Raw genomic sequence first — 23,392 nt, forward strand, 5'->3', positions numbered from 1 at the left:
ACAAAGCAAATGCACATTTGGGGGATTCTTACTGGTTTAATACCAACACAATGAATACATTCATGGGTGGCCTTTTCATCTCATTCCATGCCTGGCTGGACTACTTCAGGCAACCCACAAGTCCAGCCGATGCCAATGTCCACAGTGAGGCAGGCCCTGCGATGATGCCACAGAAAGCAGGATGGGTATGTGGGATCTCTGCTAGCAGTTTGAGGCCCATTCCTGCTGGCTGTACCAACTGCAGGGTACCTGATTCCCAGGTATGTGCTTCACCTTATTGTTGCACCAAGGCCAATGGACAGAAAAGCTTTAAGCAAAGTATGCATAGAAGAAAACATTAATGCACATGAGGATAATGGCATTGATGCAGCAGAACCGGGACCAGAAGGGACTCTCATAGGTGTCAAGGTGTGCTGGTTGTATTTGGCTCTCCTCCTTACGGTTGTTCCCACAGATCACTGCCATCCAGGAGCGGGGCTTTTGAGCCTCAGAGTCCACAGCTGAAGACAAGTACAGGAAAATGATGACAACCTAGTGGCGCCTATACAGTACCCACTTCAACACACTGTACAATAGTGGCCCTGGAACAGACTTTACTGAAGAAAACGTACCTGTCACTCTCTCACTTGGAGGTGACACTGATGCGGATACCTTCTGCATGTTCATTCCAGGAGTCACTTGCTCTCGTGACAGGGTCCACCAGGTCAGGCTCCGGATCTGAGACCAAACGACAAGTGTCACAGACATAAGGTACCATGAAAACAATGTAAAACTATGATGCTAGATCATACATGCAGGTGGTCCTTCACACACCCACCTCCCTGCACATGTCACCCATTTACCCACCTTGTAACAAACATATACACCTTGCTGGAATACTCCTTACACACTCAAATGAGCATCTTGTTGTTGAACTGACACAAACCTGAGTCCCCTGTGTACCTGGAAATTAACACATACCTAAGCCCCTCGCTTACTGCCTTCTGAAAAACTAACCCACCTCCAAATCCAAATTCAGCCCAAAAAGCTCACTAATCCTATGAATCCTTGACTCTCCAAAAAACATCAAGATCAAGATCCCTAATGTCCTGCTCTCAGCCACACTACTTAGTAAATTATGTGAAGTTTCTCTGGTCCTTTCCAATGTTTGTGCAAAGCCCTACCCATAAAGAGTGCTTTCAAATTTCAGACCTCCCATTGTGTATTCACATCTAAAATCTCTACTTCCTTTATGCTTTTAATATTCTTAAAATGAAAGATGATCTGACACAAGTCTGCTGTACTTTGTCAAAGTCTGTCTGTCTCGTGTAGTGTGCCATCTGATTCTAAATTATCTGCCATTTTGCATCGCCTGTTATCATCTGCAGTACTTAACTATCTTATTATTCCTATTTCTGCCCAGATCACAGTGGCCTCAGTACTGATCTCTGAGGCACTCTATTTTAACATCACCACATTTTGATAAAGTTCTTCACATCCTAACCCTTTGTTCCCTCCGCTTTAGCCAGTTTTGCACCCATCTACACAGAGCTCCCTCAATTTCCATTACTTTCAGTTTGGTGCCTAGAGCGTCACGTGAGATCTTATAAAAAGCCTTCTTAAAATCCAGATAAATAACACCTTATGCACCTCTTTGGCCATCTGCTTTTATTGCTGCCTCCTAGAGCTTCAGCAAATCAATTAAACATAACACTTCTCTGTCTATACATCTTCTTTGTACCCAACAGGCACACACCGAGCACTTCTCCTTCTGCCTTGTGACACTCCTGACCATTTCACCACTGATCCCATAACACTCACACATCTGAGCACTTCTCCACCGAGCTCCCAGCACACCTGCATGCCTATGTCTCCCTAGCTGTGTCTTGTCTGTTGGGCACCTCTTTACTTGGCTTATGACATGCACAAGCACACACCTGAGCACTCCTGCACCTGACATACACACTTCGACATCTCTTGACATACAACCCGTGAACACAATTGTAGTCACCTCCTGATTGTACTGATTAAATGCTGACAGTGAGAAAGGAGAGACAGTAACAGGAACAGGAATTAAATCATAGTCACGGATAGAAGGACAACTATAACCAAAAAGACTAGAATAACCGAAAGACTTTAGCCAAAACACAAAACAAACTTGTAGTCAAAAAGGGCACACAATGATTCAGAATACCACAAGAATGAGAAATGAAGCAAAGGTTTAGTCTTTTGTTTTTAAGAACTAAATACCAGGAGCTGCATCCTGCCATTATTCACAGTGTCGCACTAATGATTAAATCGTCATGCTGTGCAGGGCTTACACCCCTCAACAATCAGAAGGGTCGTCGGCAACTGAAACACAAAATGCCGATACAGTAAATAAATGTTATAATAATTGTAAAAATAATTAACTCTTCCCAAGAGACAAATAAAATTACAAAACGTAACCAATAAGATACTGAACAAGGAAAGACATACCGGTAATTCCTCACAAACAAAATAAATGTTAGCCCCAAGAGGGATGATAAATAACTTTTAAAATCTCTCCACACTGAAGCACGACTTTAATAATAATAATAATAATAATACATTTTATTTAATAGGCACCTTTCTTAACACTCAAGGTCACCTTACAATGAAATTAAACAACTTTAATACAAAAAAACAAAGAGAACGATCAATCAAAAAGCAATAAGGTACAGAGGTAGTAGCAAACAAACAAAGATAACAGGCAGTAACCATGTTAAATTCATAGTTTTGAGGGCAGTTTTAAAATGTGTTATTGAATCAAGTTGAAGAATATGAGAGGGAAGAGAATTCCAGAGCTGTGGAGCACTATGAGAGATGCTCGAGTTCCGATAGATTGATTTTGGGCATGTACCAAATTAACATCATTCTGGACCAAAACCTTTAAATGCCTTTCAGACAGCCTTGGTGTCACAATCCCTTCTAACCCATTAACAGCCGTGTTTCGTTGATTCTCAGATGGGCTTAAAGTGGAGAAGGACAAACAAACTGTGATTGTCTTTACTACACTATTGGCACGCAGACTTATCTTGGTCAACTGAAAGAATCCTAACTCTCCTCTGTAAAGTCAGTGGGTAACTGATGTATACTATTTGAAACTGGAAAAAATCAAATTCTCACTTAGAGGATCTGTGCAGAACTTTTTCAAAACCTGGCAGGATCTAATTAATAACATTTTAGAATAAGCTTTTAAAGCACTGAAGAAGCAGATTCTCTCCCCATTTCTTTTTCTTCTCCATTATCTTTATTCACTTGTTAATTGTTAATTGATCTATCTGCATGGAATGTTGTGTGATTACAATAAAATCAATAAAATAAAAAAATGGCAATACATTTTCAACACTGCACTATGCTATGTATTAATTGCCTTATATAGAACTTCTCTAGTTTTTCTCACTTATTATTATAAATGATGGACCGCCAAAAGAAAAAATAACAATAAGAACAGAGTCTGATGTGTGGTACAGAAAGTAGAGCAGCAGATGAGGATCTGAGTGAGCGAGAGGGAGTGTAAGTGTGTAGGAGATCAGTGATGTAGGGGGGAGCTTTAAATGTTCACAGCGGTATTTTGTATTGTATTCTGTAGTTAACAGGGAGCCAGTGAAGTTGAGAGAGAATAAGTGTAATATGTCAGTGGATTTAGAATAGCAGGTTATTATCCTAGCAGCAGAATTTTGAAGAAGGTGTAAGCGATAGATAGGTTTTTGTGGGAAGCCAGATAGAAGAGCATTACAGTAATCTATACATGAGATGACTAGGGCAGTCCGAGAAACATTACTTATATGGGAAGAAATAGAAAAATTACTGTCTAGATCTTCAATTCCACCCAGGGGAGTAAATGCTAACATTATTCAGTTATTGTCTGGTTTTACATGCATTTTTGTTACTCTTTAATTTAATATTGTTTTTTGTATCAGTATACTGCTGCTGGATTATGTGAATTTCCCCTTGCGATTAATAAAGTATCTATCTATCTATCTATCTAGAATGACGCCCAGGCTATTAACCTGAAAAGAGATGTTTTTGTTAATATTGTTAATTAAAGTAGAAGAATGATTAACCTTAGCAAGTGTGGATTTAGAACCAAGGATGAGCACCTCAGTTTTATTGCTGTTTAGTTGGAGAAAACTGAGAGTCGTCCATGACTTAATGTCTTGGAGACATGCCATAAGAGTATCTGGAGGGAAAACAGAAGTGGATTTAGTGGACAGATATAGCTGTGCAAAAATGAAATTTAATACCATGGTGTCAAAAGATATTACCTATTGGGAAGGTATAAATGAGAAAACTCAGCCACCTCATGTCACGCACATCTAAATATTTCACCTTGTGACATAAACTTGGCCTTCATTTCATTTGTGCCCTGACCCACACACACCTCAGTACCTCCCAGCTCACCTTCAGAAATAAGCATCTGATGATCTACTATATGTATATAGCTCCTAACACTCAGCATTGCCCCCCAATTTGTGTGAATACCTCTAAGCTCAGCACACAGACAAATACAACTCACCTGACTGCATGGACTAGCAGCAGAATTTAGCTAAAAAAGGAATCACAAGATGAACTGCAACCAAAGTAACAAGCGAAAAAAGCAAATAACCAAAGGCTTAACATGTGTAACAGAAATCAAGTAGAGAGGGTAAAAAAATTTGAAAGCCAATAAAAATACACAAAAAAAAAACATTGGGCCAAAACATTAATCTTCAATCACAGTCAAAAAGTAAGGTCATAATTCGTTAATGAGTAATTTTTGAAAACATCAAAGGAATAATAGTTGTAAGGTGTGAGTTGAATCCAGCCAAGGACAACTACGATGTGACCTTTATTCCCTTGTCCCAGATACATTACACAATGCACACTGCTGGTTGACCTTGTCTAGCAATGGTTTAGCATCCATCAACAACAAAAAAAAACTCAAAATGACGGCACCCATAAGAAAAACAACATGACATTGCTGGAGAATTTTGCTTATTTTTAACATCATTAAGAGGTATCTGGATGAAATATTGGGATAGCTTAGCTATTAGTTAAAGAAACGAGTCTGATCAACTGAATGGTATTTTTTCATTTGTCAGATTTCGTATGTGCTTATTAAAAACAGATGTGAGCACAAGATGCCTTCTTCTTTAAAAAAACACTGAAACAAGGTTCAAATTGTTTTTTGAAGTCATGGAGAATTTATAAAACAAAATCAAAAACTAAAGTCTGATCATGTCACATTATGTGTAGGTGAACTAAGCGACTGGTTAGAGCAGCACTTGGGCCAAGGTGGCCAAATGTAGCACTTTAAATGGTAGGCAACCTGTTGGGAACTCAATGGCAGAACATGTCATCCTTCTAAACTTCTCTCCTGCTGTGCAGAGTTGCTTAGGAAAGTTGATCAATGGAGTAAGGTATTATCCGTCAACAACAAAGTGGAGCATTTCACAATGCTTTCAAAACTGTGATTGCAAATACAAGAAGAGACTGTTAACAAAGCTGGCACTCCAACAGCACTAAGGCTCATTCTTAAAATCCCTTGGCTCAGACTCAGCAAAGAATGATAATCCACCATTGTTAAGTCACTGATTCCACTAGAAACTTTGCTTCCGTGCAAGCAACAGCAGGCATAGAGAGTTCTGCTCAGAGACGGACCAGGAGCGAACGTTACAGAGTGAGGGAATTTTGATTGATCATGGCAGTATAATGACAGAGGACAGGCCTAATGTAAGGGCTGTGTGTTGCCAAGAGTATGAGCTGGCGCAAAAAAACACTGAAACAGAAGATGCCGCTAAGACCGTTATAATCATGAAGATCTGGCGTGCACACTTCTGAAAGCTAAGATGGATTAAGGTAATAATACTAATGAATGTAATTATGCTTTTTAGTTAAGTACGCTGCCAGTCTGGTTTGTGTACAATTATTTTTCCTCCATAGACCTCTGGGGACATGCGTGACAGAGAAGGTGCATTACCAACAGATTTGCATTGGCTGATGATGTATGTGGAACCATCATTAAAGCCTCCGGCACAATCTGGTTGCCATGTCTGTCCTATAGCACACTAAATGAGTGACAAAAGCGGGAGTGCCATAGAGCTATAACATTTACTCTGTGAATGTGTGTGTACAGTATGTGTGTGCAAACACTGGAAAGCAAATGGGAATGGGCTTCAGCTTTTCCCAAACCCTGTTCAAAATGAATGGATGGATGTCTATTAGTTGTGATGTAAGTTCAAAGAAGGTGGCACAATTATGTTTTGCTTAAAGTGCCCAAAAGGAATGTGTCCATCCTGACTGCAACATATACATCTTACCACCTCTCGAACCACCGTTTAAAATACAAACATCTAAGCATGTCTCCTCGCCCCCTACTAACACACACACACAAACTCTCACCTGAGGATTTCCTTCATTCACCTCCTGATACATTTAAGCCACTTTGCTCACTGCGTGACACCCAAACCTAACCATTTGTCCCATTGACCTCAACACTTGTGGCATATCTGGGCACCTTTGCTGATTTCTGCCCAGCCATACATGAGCACCTTCCTACCCACCTCTATTCTTACCTTGTAACTGCCATACCCGAACACTTTTCTACTTGGCTTGTGATACAATGTTCACACATGCCCTTCCCTCCACTAAGCCCAACACACCTGAGCACCTCTCTACCTGGTTTCTCACATGGACACCTGCATCCCTCACCATCTTGCCCCAATATGCTCGTATAGTCCCTTCGCATCAAATCCTCTCATCTATCACTCACATCTACAGCATTGGACATCTCTTTTTTCTGTAACACATGCACACCAGACTAGTTGCATTCATGTCCTTGTGATCAGATCTACAATTTTGACAACCCCACACCCACCATCCATTTTCCAGCTACTCACCAAGTTCACTTGGGTGCCCTCGTACCCTCATTTAACTGACCCCTGCAGCCCTAATGGCACCTGTCCAGCTAGCATGTGACAGATCAACGTATTTAGAACCTCACCTGTACTGCAGTGGGCGGTTCTGTCAGCAGACTGACCACCACAATCACAACAGCCGTCAGAGCACAAAGAATGATAGCAAAATGCAGATAGTGGACATTCTTTAAGACCGATGGCCTGGGATCGAAGACACCACAGCGGGGTGGTGGATAAATGAATTCCATGATCATCCTTGTCAGTCCAACTGCCAGGCCAACCATGAGACCCCAAAACGCTCCCTGAAACAAAGAAGCTTGATAATTTACAAACCCCATCATGTAATTGCTCCAAATTCCATTCTTCAGATATGGCACACAAGGCTCTGGTGCGTCTGGGTGAGCCAAGGAGCAGCAACCTATGCTAACAGTGATGAGATGATGGCATGCAAGTATATAATTAATTCAGGCAAGTAAAAGCCCCACCCAGTATGTTCACAAACCTGCATCCACCAGCATAACCCTTCCCACCTCACCCCTAAACCTACCTTACCCCCACATTGCTCCTCAACACAACTGCCCATATTCCTACCCCGCCTGCAACATGTATCCTGTGTTACTGCACCTCAAATTGAAAATAAGGCATTATAACAGCCAGTTACACTCAAACAGACTCACCGCTTCATTACTCCTCTTCCAAAACACTGCAAGGATGAAGACAGCTGTCACCGGAGGAGCCAGATAACTCGTCACTGACTGAATGTAAACATAGAGCTGCCCACTGTTGGCGCTTTGCAAAATTGGAATCCAGACAACACTGACCACCACAAGAATGACTGTGACAATTCTGCAGGACAAATCCAAATGGGAGCCATGAATATGATAAGGGCACATGTCACTCCAGAAACCCCCCTCAAACCATACCTCTCCAGGCTGTCATTTCAAATCAACTTAATGACCCAGGGTGGTCCAGCGCAGATGCTTCTGCCACCGCATGTGTCATTGCCCTTAAATCCCAACCCCGTCACCCTGCACCCTTTGGGCCGCACCTCCCCACCAGAAGCAGCTCACGCTCGCTGGCCCGCCTACGGAACTTCTTCCAGATGTCCATGGTGAAAAGGGTGCTGCTGCTGTTGAAGATTGAAGTAAGAGACGACATCAAGGCAGCCATCATGACAGCAATCATTAGCCCTCGTAGACCTGTGGAGTATGGACAACACAATGAGGGCAGGAAAAAGAAGAACCCACCCCTAAAGGGGCACCTAAGTGCCAAAGCGGAGGACAGAACCTGTTATTGGAGTCTCATATAGGAGAACGTCTGCTAGGCGTGCTTCTGCACAACCATGTTCTTTTTATTTATTGCTGACTCACTAAATATTTTTAATGTGTGCCCTATTTTTAGGTGCTTACTAAACAAGGTGCCGCTTTAGCACAGCAAAAAAAAAAAAGAACAGGCTGGCAGAAAGCCGCAAACATCTTGGTCCTCCCAGCCTAAGGCAGAAAACATGAAAGACATCAGAAGAAAAAGGTCATCAACAGTAAACAAGAACTATGGCCACCATTACCACTGGGCATCAGCTCAATGACCAGTTTTGGATAAGCAATGTTGGAGCAACCCACTTCTGAGCCGCAGACTTGGAGACATTCCATGGGATCCACACATGCAACAGAGTCTGGAAAAACAAAAGCAAACAGAGAAGAAGGGCAATGTGGCAAGTGCTAGATCAGATCAAAAGTGGCAAGCCATTCATGCCACCTTACCATGATGACTTCACACTAAAGAGGGTGCACTCTGAGCAGATAGATGAGTCCACCCATAAATGGTTTTATAGCTGGACACTGGTACACATCCATCTATTTCCTGATCTCATACTGTGTGATGAGAGCTAGCATGAGCCGGTGTCATCAGCACTGGGTGCAAGAGAGCGATCAGTCATTCGCAGGGCACACACACACACACAATTAAGAGCACTGCTCCTGTGTGTAACTGTGCAACAGGTGACACCTCAGCACCATGCTAGTTTGGATGGAATTGAACAGTGTGAGTTTTTTTACGGTGGCTGGAGTGCCAATCCTGCCACCAAGTTCCGAGTTCTCCCTGCAAGTTGAAGGACCTGCTTGCAGGTTAACGTCATACCCAGGACAGAGCCATTGCAGGTTAAGGCCCTCGCTCAAGGGCCCAGCGAAGTGGAATCACTTCTGGCATTTATGGGATTCGAACTGGTGACCCTCTGATTGCCAGCGCAGACATAAAGACTCAAGTGCAAAGCTACATTTAAGTGTTATGTACAGTTGTGATGAATAGTTCACATATGTTCATGTAATGGACGTTTATGTCAGTGCAGTGCAGTATTGGGCTTTCAATAATTTCCACAATTGCTATTTTTCTGGGATAATGACTGTACAACATAGATCTTTATTACAAAAAAAAAAATCTGAAATTTTGTGAACAGGTTTTAATGTTTTGTGGATTTTCTGAAACCAAGATATGGTCAAAAATATACATGCACCTACTTAGATGATTATTAGGTGGTGCTGAAAGTCCCAAAATGTGCTTTAACTTGATGCCTCTTAACTGATCACCATTGACTTCAACTGGCAACTTCTCTGTGCTGAACATTTGACAAATCTCATTGGACTAACCAACACACGTTACAATGGAAATGTCCAAGGAGTACAGTGCACACATGACGAAGAAGATTGCAGATTTACACAGGTCAGAAATGTCTCATAAAACCATTTCTAAACAACTTGAGAGTCCAAGATCTTCAGTTCAAACAATTGTTCATAAGTACAAGATATTTGGAACTGTTGTCACTTTGCCAAGGACTGGAAGATGACCCAAACTGTCATCCTTAGCTGAGAGGAAATAGGCCCTAAAACCACCAAGGAACAGGTTTGCCATGAAGTGGAAGCTGCTGGAACACCAACATCATTGTCCACAGTCACACAAGTTTTAGATCGCCGTGGACTGAGACACTGCTGACCAAGAAAGAACACCATCCTCCAAAATGGACATCTTTAAGCGTGACTAAAGTTTGCGTTTCATCACATGATAAAGAAAATGCCTTCTGGAGGAAAGTTTTATGGTCAGATGAGTGAAAGATCGAGTTTTTGACTTTCTCCTTTATAATTTTAATTTCCTCCACTGCCAACTGGCCATAGTTCATTCATTAATTAATGGAAAGACATTATTGGTTTCCATTGATGTTTAATCAGCTTCTACCTTGTTCTCTGTGCATTAACAAATCTATATTTAGATATGTACTCATTTTGTATTTAGTATTTAGTTTAATCTGTACTTGTATTTTAACTTATGTGGTGGACAGCTGGGGCTCCTTACCAGCCGGGACGCCTGGAGGATGGAAGGACCAGGAGAGGAATAACACCTCCCCCGGGACATGAGAGGGCAGCCGCCCTGGTTTGCTTCGGAGCCACGGGATCGGAGCTTAGAAACTCAACCCTGTTGGGGCCCATGGCCACCACCAGGAGGTGCCCAAATGATTAAGGAGCCATGGATTGCAGTACTTCTGCCACACCAGGAAGTGCTGCAGGAAGGTCATCATGTAGCACCTGGAGCACGTCCAGGTGAAGTATAAAAAAGACTGCCTCACTCCATTCAGGGAGCCGGAGTCGGGAGGCAAAGGACGGAGCTTGCAAGGAAAGGAGAGGATGGGAGGGGAGGCGGCAGAACAATAGAGAAAAGGAGAAGAAAAGAAGGGACTGTGAGCATTTCTAGCTGATTGGTGCGCTGTGTGAGATGTTGTAAAGGAAAGACAAAATAAATATGTGTGTTTGGACTTCTGTGTGTCCTGGTGTCTGTCTCTGTTATAGGGCTGATCTTCTACACTTAGAATTGTCCACAATTCACTGTGTCTGCACACAGTAAAGAACACTATGCAAAAATAAATAAATAAAAGTTGTATTATATTGTAGTTGTTTGGCCACAATAACCATAGATATGTTTGGAGGAGAAAAATGTGAGGCATTCAACTCCAAGAACACTGTGCTAACATGGTGGGGTAACATCATGCTCTGGGACCATTTTGCGGTCTGGTGAATTGTACAAAGTGGATGAAGTAATAAAGAAGGAAACTTGGACAAAACCGGATCTTCCAACAGGAAAACACACATCAATGCTACTTTTGGAATGATTATATCAGGCTAACATTAAGCTTTTGGAATGGCCGTCCATAGTGTCTTAACTTCAGGCCCAATGATTTATGTGGAATGTGCTTAAAAGTCATGTCTATGCCAGGAAAACCAATAAATTTGGTTGACCAGTACCAATTCTGCCAAAACGGGTCAGTAGTGGTTCTCATCAGCAATGATGATGAGGCAATGTACAGAAGGGAAGTGGAGGAGCTGATGGATTGGTGCAAGTGCAGCCAACCTGTCTCTAAATCTTGATAAAACTAAAGAGATGAACATGGACTTCAGGAAGACTCACCCTGCCCACACTCCACTTTATATCAAAGGTTTGGCGGTAGAGAACATGAAGGGTGCCAAATTCCTTGGTGTGCACCTGGCAGAGGACTTAACATGGTCTGTTAATACTCCTCCTTGACAAAGAAGGCATGGCAGTGACTTCAATTTCTGAAGAAGGTAAACTGGCCATAACCTCACCAAATTCTACAGTGGCATCACTGAAAGCGTCCTAACCTGTTGCATCACCGTGTGGTATGTGGTATGAACTGTAATGCATCTGATTGTGAGTCCTTACAACAGACTATGCACTGTGGAGGCCATCATTGGGACTTCTCTCCTTTCCATCACGGCCCTGTTCATAAAACACTGCATCAGTAAGGCCTCCAGAATTGTGGGTGAACCCTCTCAACCCTCCCACTATCTCTTTCCTTGCTTCCATCTGTCAGAAGGTAACGGAGCCTGTGGACCATCGCTGCCGAACTGAATAACAGCTTCTTCCCATAGGCAGTCAGGTTTCTGAACTCTGTGTTAGTCTCTGTCCCCAAGTGTGTCCCCTTATCATAGGCTCATATCAAATTACTCTTCTGTACTTCATTCCTATGCATTCCTTGTCCATTGTTCATTTATCATCATTGACTTCTGTTTGTCTATAAGATGTTGATTTGCACAGATGTTGTTCCTTGTTCTGCATTCTCTTATGTAAAATTACCCACTCCTTTGTATTGCTATCCATCCATCTGTTATCCAACCCGCTATATCCTAACTACAGGGTCACGGGGGTCTGCTGGAGCCAATCCCAGCCAACACAGGGTGCAAGGCAAGAAACAAACCCTGGGCAGGGTGCCAGCCCACCACAGGACACACACACACCAAGCACACACTAGGGACAATTTAGAATCGCCAATGCACCTAACCTGCATGTCTTTGGACTGTTGGAGGAAACCCACACAGACACAAGGAGAACATGCAAACTCCACGCAGGGAGGACCCGGGAAGCAAACCTGGGTCTCCTACTGTAAATGTGAGGCAGCAGCACTACCCACTGCGCCACCGTGCCGCCCCACTTTGTATTGCTAATTGTCATATATATTGTCTAAATATTTCATTGTGGCCCTAAGAAATCTCATTTTCTACCTCTGTATAATGTAAATATATAAGCCCATTTGACTTGACTTGTGTGGTCAAAGGTCCGACATGAATTCTGCCAGAAGCCTGTTGAAGGCTACCACAAGTGTCTGATCAAGGGGAAATGTGCTAAGGGACATTTAACCAAATATCTGCTGTGTTGTATGAATATTGTCAGAAAGCTCATACTAAATTAACATTTGTTTGCTACATTTCTGGTTTTTTTTTTTTCTTTTTTTGCAATACGGTTATTATGTTGTACAACCGCCCTGCTAAACTAAAAAACAGTTGTAAAAATCTTTGAAAGCCTAATCCTTTTCTCGCAATCATGTTAATTTTCTGCGTGGACGGAATCTTTTCGCCACAACTACAGTATATACTTACATATCCATCTATTATCTAACCTTCTTATGCAGTTATGTGTCCCGGAATCCTCAAACGCGACTTGAGAAACCGTAGTGGCAGTAAACCCATATACGTGTAATAAAGAAACTTTAACGGGTTCTCCTCCTTCGTTAAACTTTTATTTTGATTGACTGTTCCAAAGTCCTGGAAAGCAGGGAAACCGGAGGAGAACAACTAGAAACAAAAGATTTGGGGTGGGGGTGGGGTGGAGGTGTAAGGTGGTGGGGGGTTCTGCTCCAAAAATTCACGAATCCTGCACCCTTTTCTGAATCAGCACTGCGTCACAGCCGCCCAAGTGGGGGCGGGAAGACCAGACAGTGAATCAGCCCCAGGTGTGCTCCTATGTCACCTGACCGGGGTGTGCCTCTTGGGCGGGCCAAGGAGACGCCTTCTCAACTGATCGGGCGGCAGTGCCGGTAACAAGCAGTTCTGTTTCGTCAGAACTGGGATGTTGAGCAGTATCCAGCGGCCCCAATTATGGTACGCGATGTGAGCCGAGGCTTGCGGTTTAGAGAGAAATGGAATCTACGCAGCACAGCTGGAAGTTTTTGTGGAGCTAACATCTGGACTCCTAAGTGACCCGGCGACCGTGATCTATACTCCAGATAGCGCTGCTATTTAGACTAGGAACCGATCCTTTCGCCATAATTTGAATTACTGAATAACCTAGAAGCAGCGGTCTGGACTGCTGAGTAACCGGGCTGCCGGGAGGACTCAGTGACCCTGTGGATATTATCTGCACTACGCAGAGAGGAGGTGTGTGCTTGTTGGAACTCGGACTGAGCCGGCGCCAGCGACTGTGACGGGACGGCTGTGTTTTGTGAACCGGCGCTTTGTGTCGACACTGAGTGGCTGCGAGCAGTCCCCCAGCCATGGCTCTCTCACAGGTTCAGTGTCTGGACGATAACCACGTGAATGTGCGCTTCACGGAGGGCAAGCCCGAGTTCTTCTACAGTGAGGAGCAGCGACTGGCACTGGAGGTGCTGCTACAGAACGGTCCACAGGCCTTTCGGGACGAGGTGCAAAAACTTAAAATTCGGGACTTCCTTTCGGAGCCCGAGCTTCAGCGGATCGCCGAGCTTGTGGAAAAGTACCGCCCAGGAGGGGAGGAGCGCGATTCGGAAGAGGGGGATCAGGACTCTTTGGAATATTGGCCGGACAAATCTGACGTGTCCATACCTGAGCTGGACTTAGGATGGCCGGACATCTCATCGTACCGCGGCGTGACCCGAGCCAACGTGTACACGCAGCCACCTATGGAGGGGCAGGCGCACATCAAAGAGGTGGTGCGGAAGATGATCGGGCAAGCGCAGAAGGTAGGGGGTCGGAAGGGGCCAGACAGGCGGCCATTGGGGCCGACTAATCAGTCAATCTGAGATGTGTACATCGCTTTACGAGGCGGCCTTTCTAAAACAATCCACATTGTATTAAAGTGCAGCACACTGTAGAAACACCGACAATCTAGCTGTGCGAGAACAAGTGAGGGTTAAGAGGGCCACTGCAGACTGAGAAGACAAAAGGGGAACCTTGTTAATTTAAGCAAAGGAGAATATGATGGGGACAGGATTGAATTGTTTAAAATTATAAAGGGGATTAGCAGGACTGTCGCTTTAAAATAAATTCTTCAATATGAAGTCCGGGACACTGATGGAAACTTTTACAGGGTAAACTATAAAAAGTAGTGGGGTGTACTCCTAAAAATGTTAGTTTCGTAACAACACTTTACTGGGTTGCGTGGTTCCTCCTTAAACCATTTCTAGGCAAAGAAACATTTGTTTTGAAAATAGCTCTTTATATATGAAACTGTCCCTAATAATAAATGGACAAAACGGGTATCTTTATAGCAGCACACTAACATATCAATGACATGTGAACTTTAACGTGTGTTATTTTATGTAACAAAAATGAAGGAAGGGTCTTGTTCAGAGAGCGGACGCCACTTGAGATGGCCTTCCCCTCACCTAAACACTAACCTTAAGGTCATTAAAATAGGTCCCTGATGTTGAGTCAATATTTTAGGGCTAAAATGATAACAGAAATGTGAAACTTGCTTATATACCTAATTTTAATTATTGTGAAACAACCAAGTGGAGTCTGCTTTCAGAACAAGAGCCATGAAGGAACCCATTGGTGTGCTATAAATCTGCGGTTATTAATTCATGGATATTTATGGAGCCTGTTATTGGTCTAAGGATATTTCTGGAACCTTCATGTGAATAGTGCCTAAGGGAACCAAAAATGGTTCTCCTATGGCATCACTATAAAGAAACACTTTAGCACCTTTTTATTTTTAAAAGGTTTGAGCACTGACGTCAGGAGGGATGTCTTCAGAGGCTTAAACCCCAGATCTCTTCATTCGGTTCTGTATACAGTATGTTATCATACGTATATTCAGTATCAGCAAATTCAACAAACCAAAGGGGACCCCATTTTCCACAAAAGAGCTAAAACCCCACAAAGGGCTATGTAGGTCAACAAACTCAAAAACATGCTCATCTGTATAACAACTCGCAGGACACTCGGCTAAGAAGTTGTGTAATATTTAAAACACAGCATAAGGTAAGACTAGACGCCGAGACAAAGGAGTTAAGACCCTGATACCACTAAATCCAAGAAATGCCCTTGGTGTAGAGTGCTGAAGTTTAGGGACCTCTGAAACTTTACTTGATGTTATTTTGGAGAAAGCGGGTGACTACAATAGGTGATCTTCTTCTATTGTTCTATTTGAACCTCACAAATAAAATTCTGCCGAGATTTTAACCAGATAAACTGGTTTCAATTCATAGTGCCTTTTCATTGTTATAATCAATACAAAAGAGTTTGTAAATGTTGTGTACCAAGTTTAAATAGATTTGCTGACAGATACAAAAATAATAGAAGTTGAGTGTGAGTACATGCAGAGGGCTGAATTATTATTTCCAGCCCCAAGCCGTCCAGGTAGTAATCAACCTCAGAGTCCAGTTTGGTGGACAGGGGCATAACCAAATGCATTGTCTGGCTCTCTCTCTCTCTCCTTCTTGCTGGGTTGGGCTCCTCTCACTGCCCATCTTCATTCTTCTGTAGGTGATCGCTGTGGTCATGGATCTCTTTACCGATGTGGATATTTTTAAGGATCTCCTGGATGCCGGATTTAAGAGGAAAGTTCCTGTCTACATTATAACTGAAGAAACCAGTGTGCCACATTTCCTTCAAATGTGTGAGAGAGCTGGGATGCACACCGGACACATGAAGGTGAGTGAAGCCAATCTGACATGGCAGTGCAATGGGTGACTGTGGTCAGCTGAGCCTCAGTCACAATTGATAGCAGATTTCAGATTCCCCCAGTAAATAAACTGGAGGCAAAAATGGGCCATAGACTGATAACACCTGAGCCCTGTGAAAGTGAGAGCTGGGTGCTGAGGATCCACCCTGCCTAAGGGCCAGGCACAGCAGGGCGTATCTCTGCAGTTCTGTGCCAAGAAAATCTTGTTCTGCAGGCAAGTAATGTTTTACTGCGCCAGTTATTAGGGGTTCAGTTTTGTTGTTGTGTTGCTGCCAAAACAGACAGACTTTAGGGCTTAGAGTGTGTTGTGCACAGCATGGCATTAAGGTTGAGGTTACAGTTCATTCAGTGACTTTCAATAGGGGAAACAAACTTATTGTGTGTGTGTATAAATATATATATATATATATATATATATATATATATATATATATATATGTGTGTGTGTGTGTGTGGGCACTTATTGGGTAAATAAAGTTGTACCACATGGTGAAAGGCACTATAGAAAAATGAATGAAACACTGGCAGGTAGTTCCGCAGGCAAGGTATGCAAGAGTTAAGTGTTTGCTGGGGTTTACTGTAGCATTTCCTTATGCCAGCCTGTTCTTGCCTGTGTTACAGAACCTGCGGGTGCGTGCCACACGTGGATGCGAGTTCCACACCCGTGCATCCCTCAGAGTCCGGGGTCTGCTAAGCCAGAAGTTCATGTTTGTGGACGGAGACCGGGCGGTGTCCGGCTCATACAGGTGAGATGATGAAAGTGTGCCAGGAGTCGGCCTTCCATTCCATTCCATTCCATTGTCTTAGACTTTTTTTTGTTTTTTTATTTCTTGCTCTAGCTTTACGTGGACTGCAGCCAGAATGGACAGGAACTTGATCACAGTGCTCACTGGCCAGGCAGTGGACATATTTGACAAACAGTTTCGGGACCTCTACCTAACTTCCAAGAGTGTGAACCTGCAGCAGATCAGTCTGGAGAAGGAGCCAGAGCCAGAGATGGCTCCACAGGTGCCCGTGCCAGCACTGCCTTCTGCTGAAGTTGTGCGCAAAATGATCAACCCCAAATATGCTTTGGTAAGGACCAGTAACATGGAGACTGGTTCTGGTGGGGCATCATCTGAAAAGACCAGTGAGCCCATCAAAGACAACAGCACAAAGGGCAATAAGGCCAAAGTCAAGGCCCCAGAGCCCAAAGAGGAACCGGCCATCATTCACCCTGGCCTTCTGGACTTGGAGCGTGCCAACATGATCAACTACCTGCCGACTTGGCCGGACCCTGAACCCCCAAGTGATGTCATTGGATTCATCAACATCAGGGATGTCAACAAACCCATCCAGGCACACCTCATGAGGTCTCAACTCTTTGAGACATCCCAGGCCATTCGCTTTAAAAAGCCCATCAAAGTCCAAGAAAAAAGTGAGTCTCAGGATTCCAACCCCATAGGGGAGATGGCCAGCCACAGCACCAAGGAGGAGGAAGAGCGCCAAAAGAAAGTCTCACAGGTGGCAGAACACAAGCCAAACCTGTCCGCGCCCCCCGTTCCAAAACCCCGGACAGTCCAGTTAATATTTAGCGATCAAAAAACAGACTCTCCAGAGGTTATGAAATTAGGTGTTGAGTCAGAAAAGAATCACTCATCTGAGGGTACACAGTTCCAAAAGACCCCAATAGGCTATAACCGCACATGCGGTCCTGGTGAAGAGCTGAGAATACAGGCACACGACGGAGGCCGCGGATTCAGCCCGCATGGAGTTTCCAGCATCTCATCAACATCAGAGGAGTACTTTGAGTGTGAGGACCTGGAAAGTGCTAAGCAGGGAAATCTGCCCAATGGCCTTCCTGATGCTGATGCCAGGTTGAAGCAGAGCAGTGCAGGACCAGAACAAAGGGAAATGCGGCTGGAGCAGAGAGAGCTTCATCGAGACCAGAGGAAGGTGAGTCTGTGTGTACTATTGTGTATGCCCAGTATACACTTCTAGTCTGTGCCAACTGGTATTTCAGATTGATTTAACACCCACATTTTTTGTACCCATGCCCTCGGTAGTAGTTAGAAGTGCAGTCACTTGTATGGAGTACAGTGAAATTCTCACTAAATCAAATCAGCATGCAAAATGGTGCCATGATAAATAATGTGTCAAAATACAAAACTTCATACGTGGCAGTAGTTACACTGTATGATTTGCACCCCTATGCCAATGATGATCTCTCACCTGGGTACAATGCGCGGCTGATCATTCCTGGCAGGATGATGATGAGCATGGGCAGCATCTTGAGGTAGCTTGCCAGGATGGAGCCCCCTTTTGCATGGCTCAGATTTTTAGCAGACAGTGACCGTTGAACTATGACCTGAAGAAATAAAAAGTCATCACCACCATGAGGCTGATGCAGGGTGGTATGACTGTTCTGTCTTTAATTGTCCATCTTTTTTTCTTGTTTGCAGACAAAGCACTTGCACAATTTGATCACCAGCTATCCATTTAACACCGCCCAGCCTGAATGGGAGCAGCAAAAGCTGTCGAGAGGACCAGTAAAAGTGGTCATTGCCAAACCAGGAAGTTACCACAGACCTAGTAAGGCTATGGCACCTGTAATCGGAGGCCACAGGTACTGGCACAGCAAAGGCTTTGCCTGTGGGAAGCCAGGTTTTGGCCCACCAATGTCACCAAACAGATCAATCAGTGGACACAACCTGGCTGACGGGCTCCTCCAGAAAACTGACAGTTCGAGGACGCCTTTTGGCATCTCCTACAACAAACTGTCCCAGGTCAAACTGCTTAAAGGTAAGGTGCCCAGTCATGGTGGCACCATGCAGCGGAAGACACGACTGGAGTCACCAAGGAGCAAGGACGTGGTCTAGTAGGATGAGTATTGGACATTTAGACCCTGGACTGACCAGGTCCTTTTTTATTTTATTTTTATAAATGCCCAATTCTCATCCCTCCCTTAATTCTTACCTGGTCGGTACACCAATACCAAGTGGCTAGGATGGTCAGTCCAAAGGTCATGCCAGTCCAAGGAAGGTCGCCAGTCACAGGGTCTCGGAAAAGGTGCATGGCATCTGCTCGTGGGAGGTGACATGTTGTGTTGGGGATGATCTTGGATGGGATTGCTCTCAGGTAGTGGTCCTCAAGGTTCTGGTAGCCCCCAATCTTGCTGAAGGCTGTTGAGGCACCACAGTATATGGGCACCATAACAAAAGAAAAAAATTAGTTGGACCTGTTTGAAACAGTGCCAGCCTACACTCATAAGGCCACTATTGGCTTTCAGGTTGGCTTCCTTTCTCAGCAGTCACAATCTAACACCATTAAAAAAAAAAAAAAGAGGAGGAACATGACCTGCCTTACCCGTAATGGTGAGAACAATGGCCCCAATAATCATGATAAATGTCTGCAGAGTGTCCGTGTAAATGACAGCGGCCAGGCCTCCTGTGCACAGATAGAAAAGCATTAGGCCACTGGGGACATTCCCAGACAAAAGGATATTGTTGCTTAGCAGATACCTGCTATGGTGTAGAGAGCGGTCACCACCAGCATAAGAACAGTGGACACATAGAGATTCCACCCCAGGCAGACTTGCACAAACAAGGCCCCAGAATAGAGATCAGTCTGAAAGAGAACAGGGAGCCATTACACATTAATACTGCTGACCATTCCAAAAGGCACTCTTCAAGTAGGTGGTCAGTCCCAACCAGAATGGTAAACTTTTAATTGTGAATATTATTGACCATTTCAAAGGTCATTCAGATTTTTCCACTCCTCAAGTAGGTGATCAGACTGGGAGGGAATAAGTAACCTCGTAATTGTGAATATCGTTGACCATTTCAAATGTCAATTCGATTTGCTCTCTTTTGAAGCAGAAGGTGAGTCAGAGAGGGAATGCGGCCTTTAATTGTGAATACTGCTGACAAGCACAAAGGTGACATGCCCTCATTGACCTCTTCCACACTCTAGATGGAGGTCAGTCTGGATGAGCCAGGTAGATGGCAGATAGCGCTTCATACGTGAATATGGCTGCCCTGGTCATACACAGGTGGGTCCCCAGCAAGTAAAGGTTTGGAGTGGGGAGGCTTTATATGTGAACGCCGGTGACCAGATCAAAGGTCACATGCTGGTGGGCCCCCTGAGTGGAGAGGGTCCGCCAACTGGTGGGAGGAGCAGAGAACATAATGTGAATATTGCCAACCTGGGCCTGCTCACACATGGTCTGAGTCGGTCTAGACGGGTGAAGGATATCTGAAGCTAATTCCCACAATTAGACAGCCAGGCCTCATGTTAATTGAACCCTCTTCTCCATTATGTAGCCCACTAGTGTGCCCTCAATGCCAAAGCTGTGTGCCATCCTGCTTCAGCACACATTCTTGTGGCCTGCTAGACTCCCTTGGTGACCTACTGGTCCTTTATCTATGTCCCTTCAGAGACTATATTGTGACCCACAGAGGGTGATAAGCAAGATTTGGGAACAATCTCTTAATTTGAAACTTAGTGACAGAGTAAGATGGCAGTACCTACTCTGCCACCACCTCCAATGCATGCAGCTATGAAGTTGCTTGTTTGCCTACAAGAAATGTTTCTATAAAAAATAATAAAAAGACTATTTAAAAAAAAATGCTGTGGTTGGTGCCGAGTGTCTTACCGAAATCTTTGTAAAGATGGACAGCAGCAGAGACAAAGCCGACAGATACATGCGGATCCGCTCACCTCCAAAGCGCCGTCCCAGATACTCTGGCATGGTGACGATCTGCAGGGAAGCAGTCAGACAATTTTTTTAAGCAAAGTGACCCCACAACTAAGTCCGTCACTGCTATTATTTCAAGGAGCAGCCAATGCCATTGAGGTGGTGGGCTTATGGGATTTTTTTTTTTTTATTGGCTTTAAACGTATGTAAACTAGAATAAGGCTCTAGTGTTAATGGTTGTGTTAAGAACAAACCATTTATGGATTCCAGAAAATGCTTTCTTAGTTGCCTACAATTCACTGACCCGGGCCAGGCTGGTAGGGTTGGGGCTGACTATTCTTGATCGTTCCACATGTCCTTGTCCAAACTGGTCAGCTTTTAAATGACTAAGTGTTGTTGTGACCCTGACCAAAATATACTTGTTTGAGGTCACCAAGCCTGGTACGACCCCATAAATAACAAATAATACAGTTAGTCTGACTATGCTTGGCCCAGCTCTACTGAAGCAAACCGTGCCTGCCCAGTTTGTCCACAGCTGGCAGTTTGAGAGCTGACCAAGCACACTTACCCCCGATGATATGTACACTGGAATGAAGACCCAGGCCAGCAGCATCAACACATAGGTGGCCTGCAAAAAGGAGAAACACTGTGAAAAGCAACTCAACCGACAACAGAAGCAAGACTGACGTCAGAAGACATTGCTTTGCAGGCCATCTTCTTTTATCAAGGGCCCGTCTGGTGGGCACCACCTATTTCCTGTATACCTTTGTGTAGTTCATCACACGGCTCTTTTTCATTTATTTACATGTAATCTGCTACTCTGCCTTGAAATGTAACCAAAGGAACAAGAAAGGAAGGTGTGGTGAGTGTCAGGAGCTGGCAAGGCACTGCTAGCAGTTTATGAAAGCCTTCTTTATAGTCTGTTTAGCACATGCTGCCTGTATGCAGGCAGTTCTGTAATGCCCTCACATCTCACTGGGTCATCTTAAGTGATCACACACTTTTGATATACATAATTTTATTTTATCCAAATATAGACGGACTGACAAGAGGTCTCACATTCCACTCAAATCCTGCAACAGCAATTCCTCCTGCGGCCCCCGTGCCTGCCAGGCCGATGAAAAGTCCTGATCCTTCACTGCTGGCGAATAGTGACGCACCAATCTAATAGACACACAAGAGGAAAGGGGTGAGAAAGAACCTTTATACTGCGTCAGTCAGACATCAGAGATTTGACACTTACCGGCCACCACTGCATGTCCCTGCCAGCCAAAAAGTAGCCACTCAGAGTGTTGCGACTGACCCTGCAGGAGGACTGAGAGTGGAAGCTTTTTTAAAATCAGGCTGCCTTTGATCATTCTGAAGACAAACAAAAGCTCCACACAAAAGCAACCCTCTCCTCCTTACATGGACCCCAAACCAAGAGGCCTATATGGGAACTTGCTTTGCGATGGCATTGTGGTGAAAGTCACTATAAAGTAAAAAGTATCTGACAGTAGCAGTGCAGGTACTAATGCTTGAGAACCTGCAAGTGTGTCATGTGGCAGCAGCTGCAAGTTCCCATTCCTGGTTGGAATAACTCCTTGGTCACGGCTGACACTTCAGTTCTGTATTCTCAATCTGTAAATTCATAATGAACGGAGGACAAAGCTGCCTGTAAACACACTGAGGCACAATGGCAAGTACCTGCTCTGCCTAGCTCAGTACTTTCCAGGTATTTTGTTTAACAGCTGACTTGGATACATGCTGCTCACTTAATTTGCACTGATGTCTGAATAATAAAAACACAACCATATATAAAATAAAAAAAGAAAACAAAGAAACAAAACCTGTGAATTTAGGCTCAATAAATAATTTAAGTTCAAGCATTCAGTTCAACTGAAACATAACGCAGTTTGCAGTCATTACTTACCCTCAGGATCAAGTGAAAAGCACTGGTCTCCAGACAAGCACATCTGGACCCTCACAATTTATCTCCCACACGGTAAATTGAACTTACCCATATCCCCACAGCGACATTCAGCGCAAAATAAGCCACAATAACCACAATGTCTGCTACACTGAACTTCTGAATAGTAACAGAGGAAACCGAGGTAGAGTTGGTGTCCATGATGGCGTCTGAAATGGACAAACGAGCTGAGGTTTCAGATGCTGATCACTTAAGTTGAGAGGCACCAAGTAAATTGATGATTAAACACATCAGCTCAGCAGAGCAGAGCCACAATCCGCCCACTTCCAGGGCCAATTTGTTTTCTCAAGTAGGACACCACTTGATCACCCGAGGTTCTAAGTGTGACACCAAAGCTTAATGGTCCGCGGCCACGTGAAACATCTGTGATCCAGTGAGTTGGACTACACCATCTAATAGGTGTACTGGGATAAGAACAGCCAGAGCAAGTGGTCAGACCAAGTGATCAGCAAGGTGCCAGGAAAACCTGCTGCTCCTGGGGTAACTGATAAACCTGAATGAGTTACCAAGTAGCCTGCCTCACCCTCACACCCACTGTGTTGGAAGGTCTGTTGTTCTTTGCACTGTCATGGGGGAGGTGGTTTACAGCCAGACTGTGTCGAGAGTTAATGGACTGAAGTGCTGCACAAA

General features: G+C 44.1%; 2 protein-coding genes across 2 annotated transcripts; one reads left to right on the forward strand and one right to left on the reverse strand.

The window, feature by feature from the left end:
• Positions 1-16: 16 nt before the first annotated feature.
• slc5a10 (solute carrier family 5 member 10) lies at positions 17-22,878 on the reverse strand. The gene is made up of 15 exons (XM_039775601.1): positions 22,793-22,878; positions 22,037-22,108; positions 21,853-21,957; positions 21,362-21,421; positions 20,752-20,856; positions 19,619-19,724; positions 19,464-19,544; positions 19,074-19,279; positions 18,330-18,465; positions 8,464-8,571; positions 7,948-8,098; positions 7,577-7,745; positions 6,986-7,201; positions 612-717; positions 17-500 (listed from the first exon to the last, which is right to left on the reverse strand). The coding sequence occupies exons 2-15, from the start codon at positions 22,049-22,051 to the stop codon at positions 310-312; spliced, it is 1,755 nt and encodes a 584-aa protein (XP_039631535.1). The 5' UTR covers positions 22,052-22,108; positions 22,793-22,878; the 3' UTR covers positions 17-309.
• Positions 13,252-20,709, forward strand: LOC120542880 (protein FAM83G). The gene is made up of 5 exons (XM_039775592.1): positions 13,252-14,172; positions 15,920-16,087; positions 16,740-16,864; positions 16,958-18,053; positions 18,560-20,709. Exons 1-5 carry the CDS (start codon positions 13,729-13,731, stop codon positions 18,974-18,976), a joined length of 2,250 nt encoding a protein of 749 aa, XP_039631526.1. The 5' UTR covers positions 13,252-13,728; the 3' UTR covers positions 18,977-20,709.
• Positions 22,879-23,392: the final 514 nt, after the last annotated feature.

This window comes from Polypterus senegalus, chromosome 13, assembly GCF_016835505.1.
Source record: "Polypterus senegalus isolate Bchr_013 chromosome 13, ASM1683550v1, whole genome shotgun sequence".
NCBI classification, from domain to species: Eukaryota; Metazoa; Chordata; class Cladistia; order Polypteriformes; family Polypteridae; genus Polypterus; species Polypterus senegalus.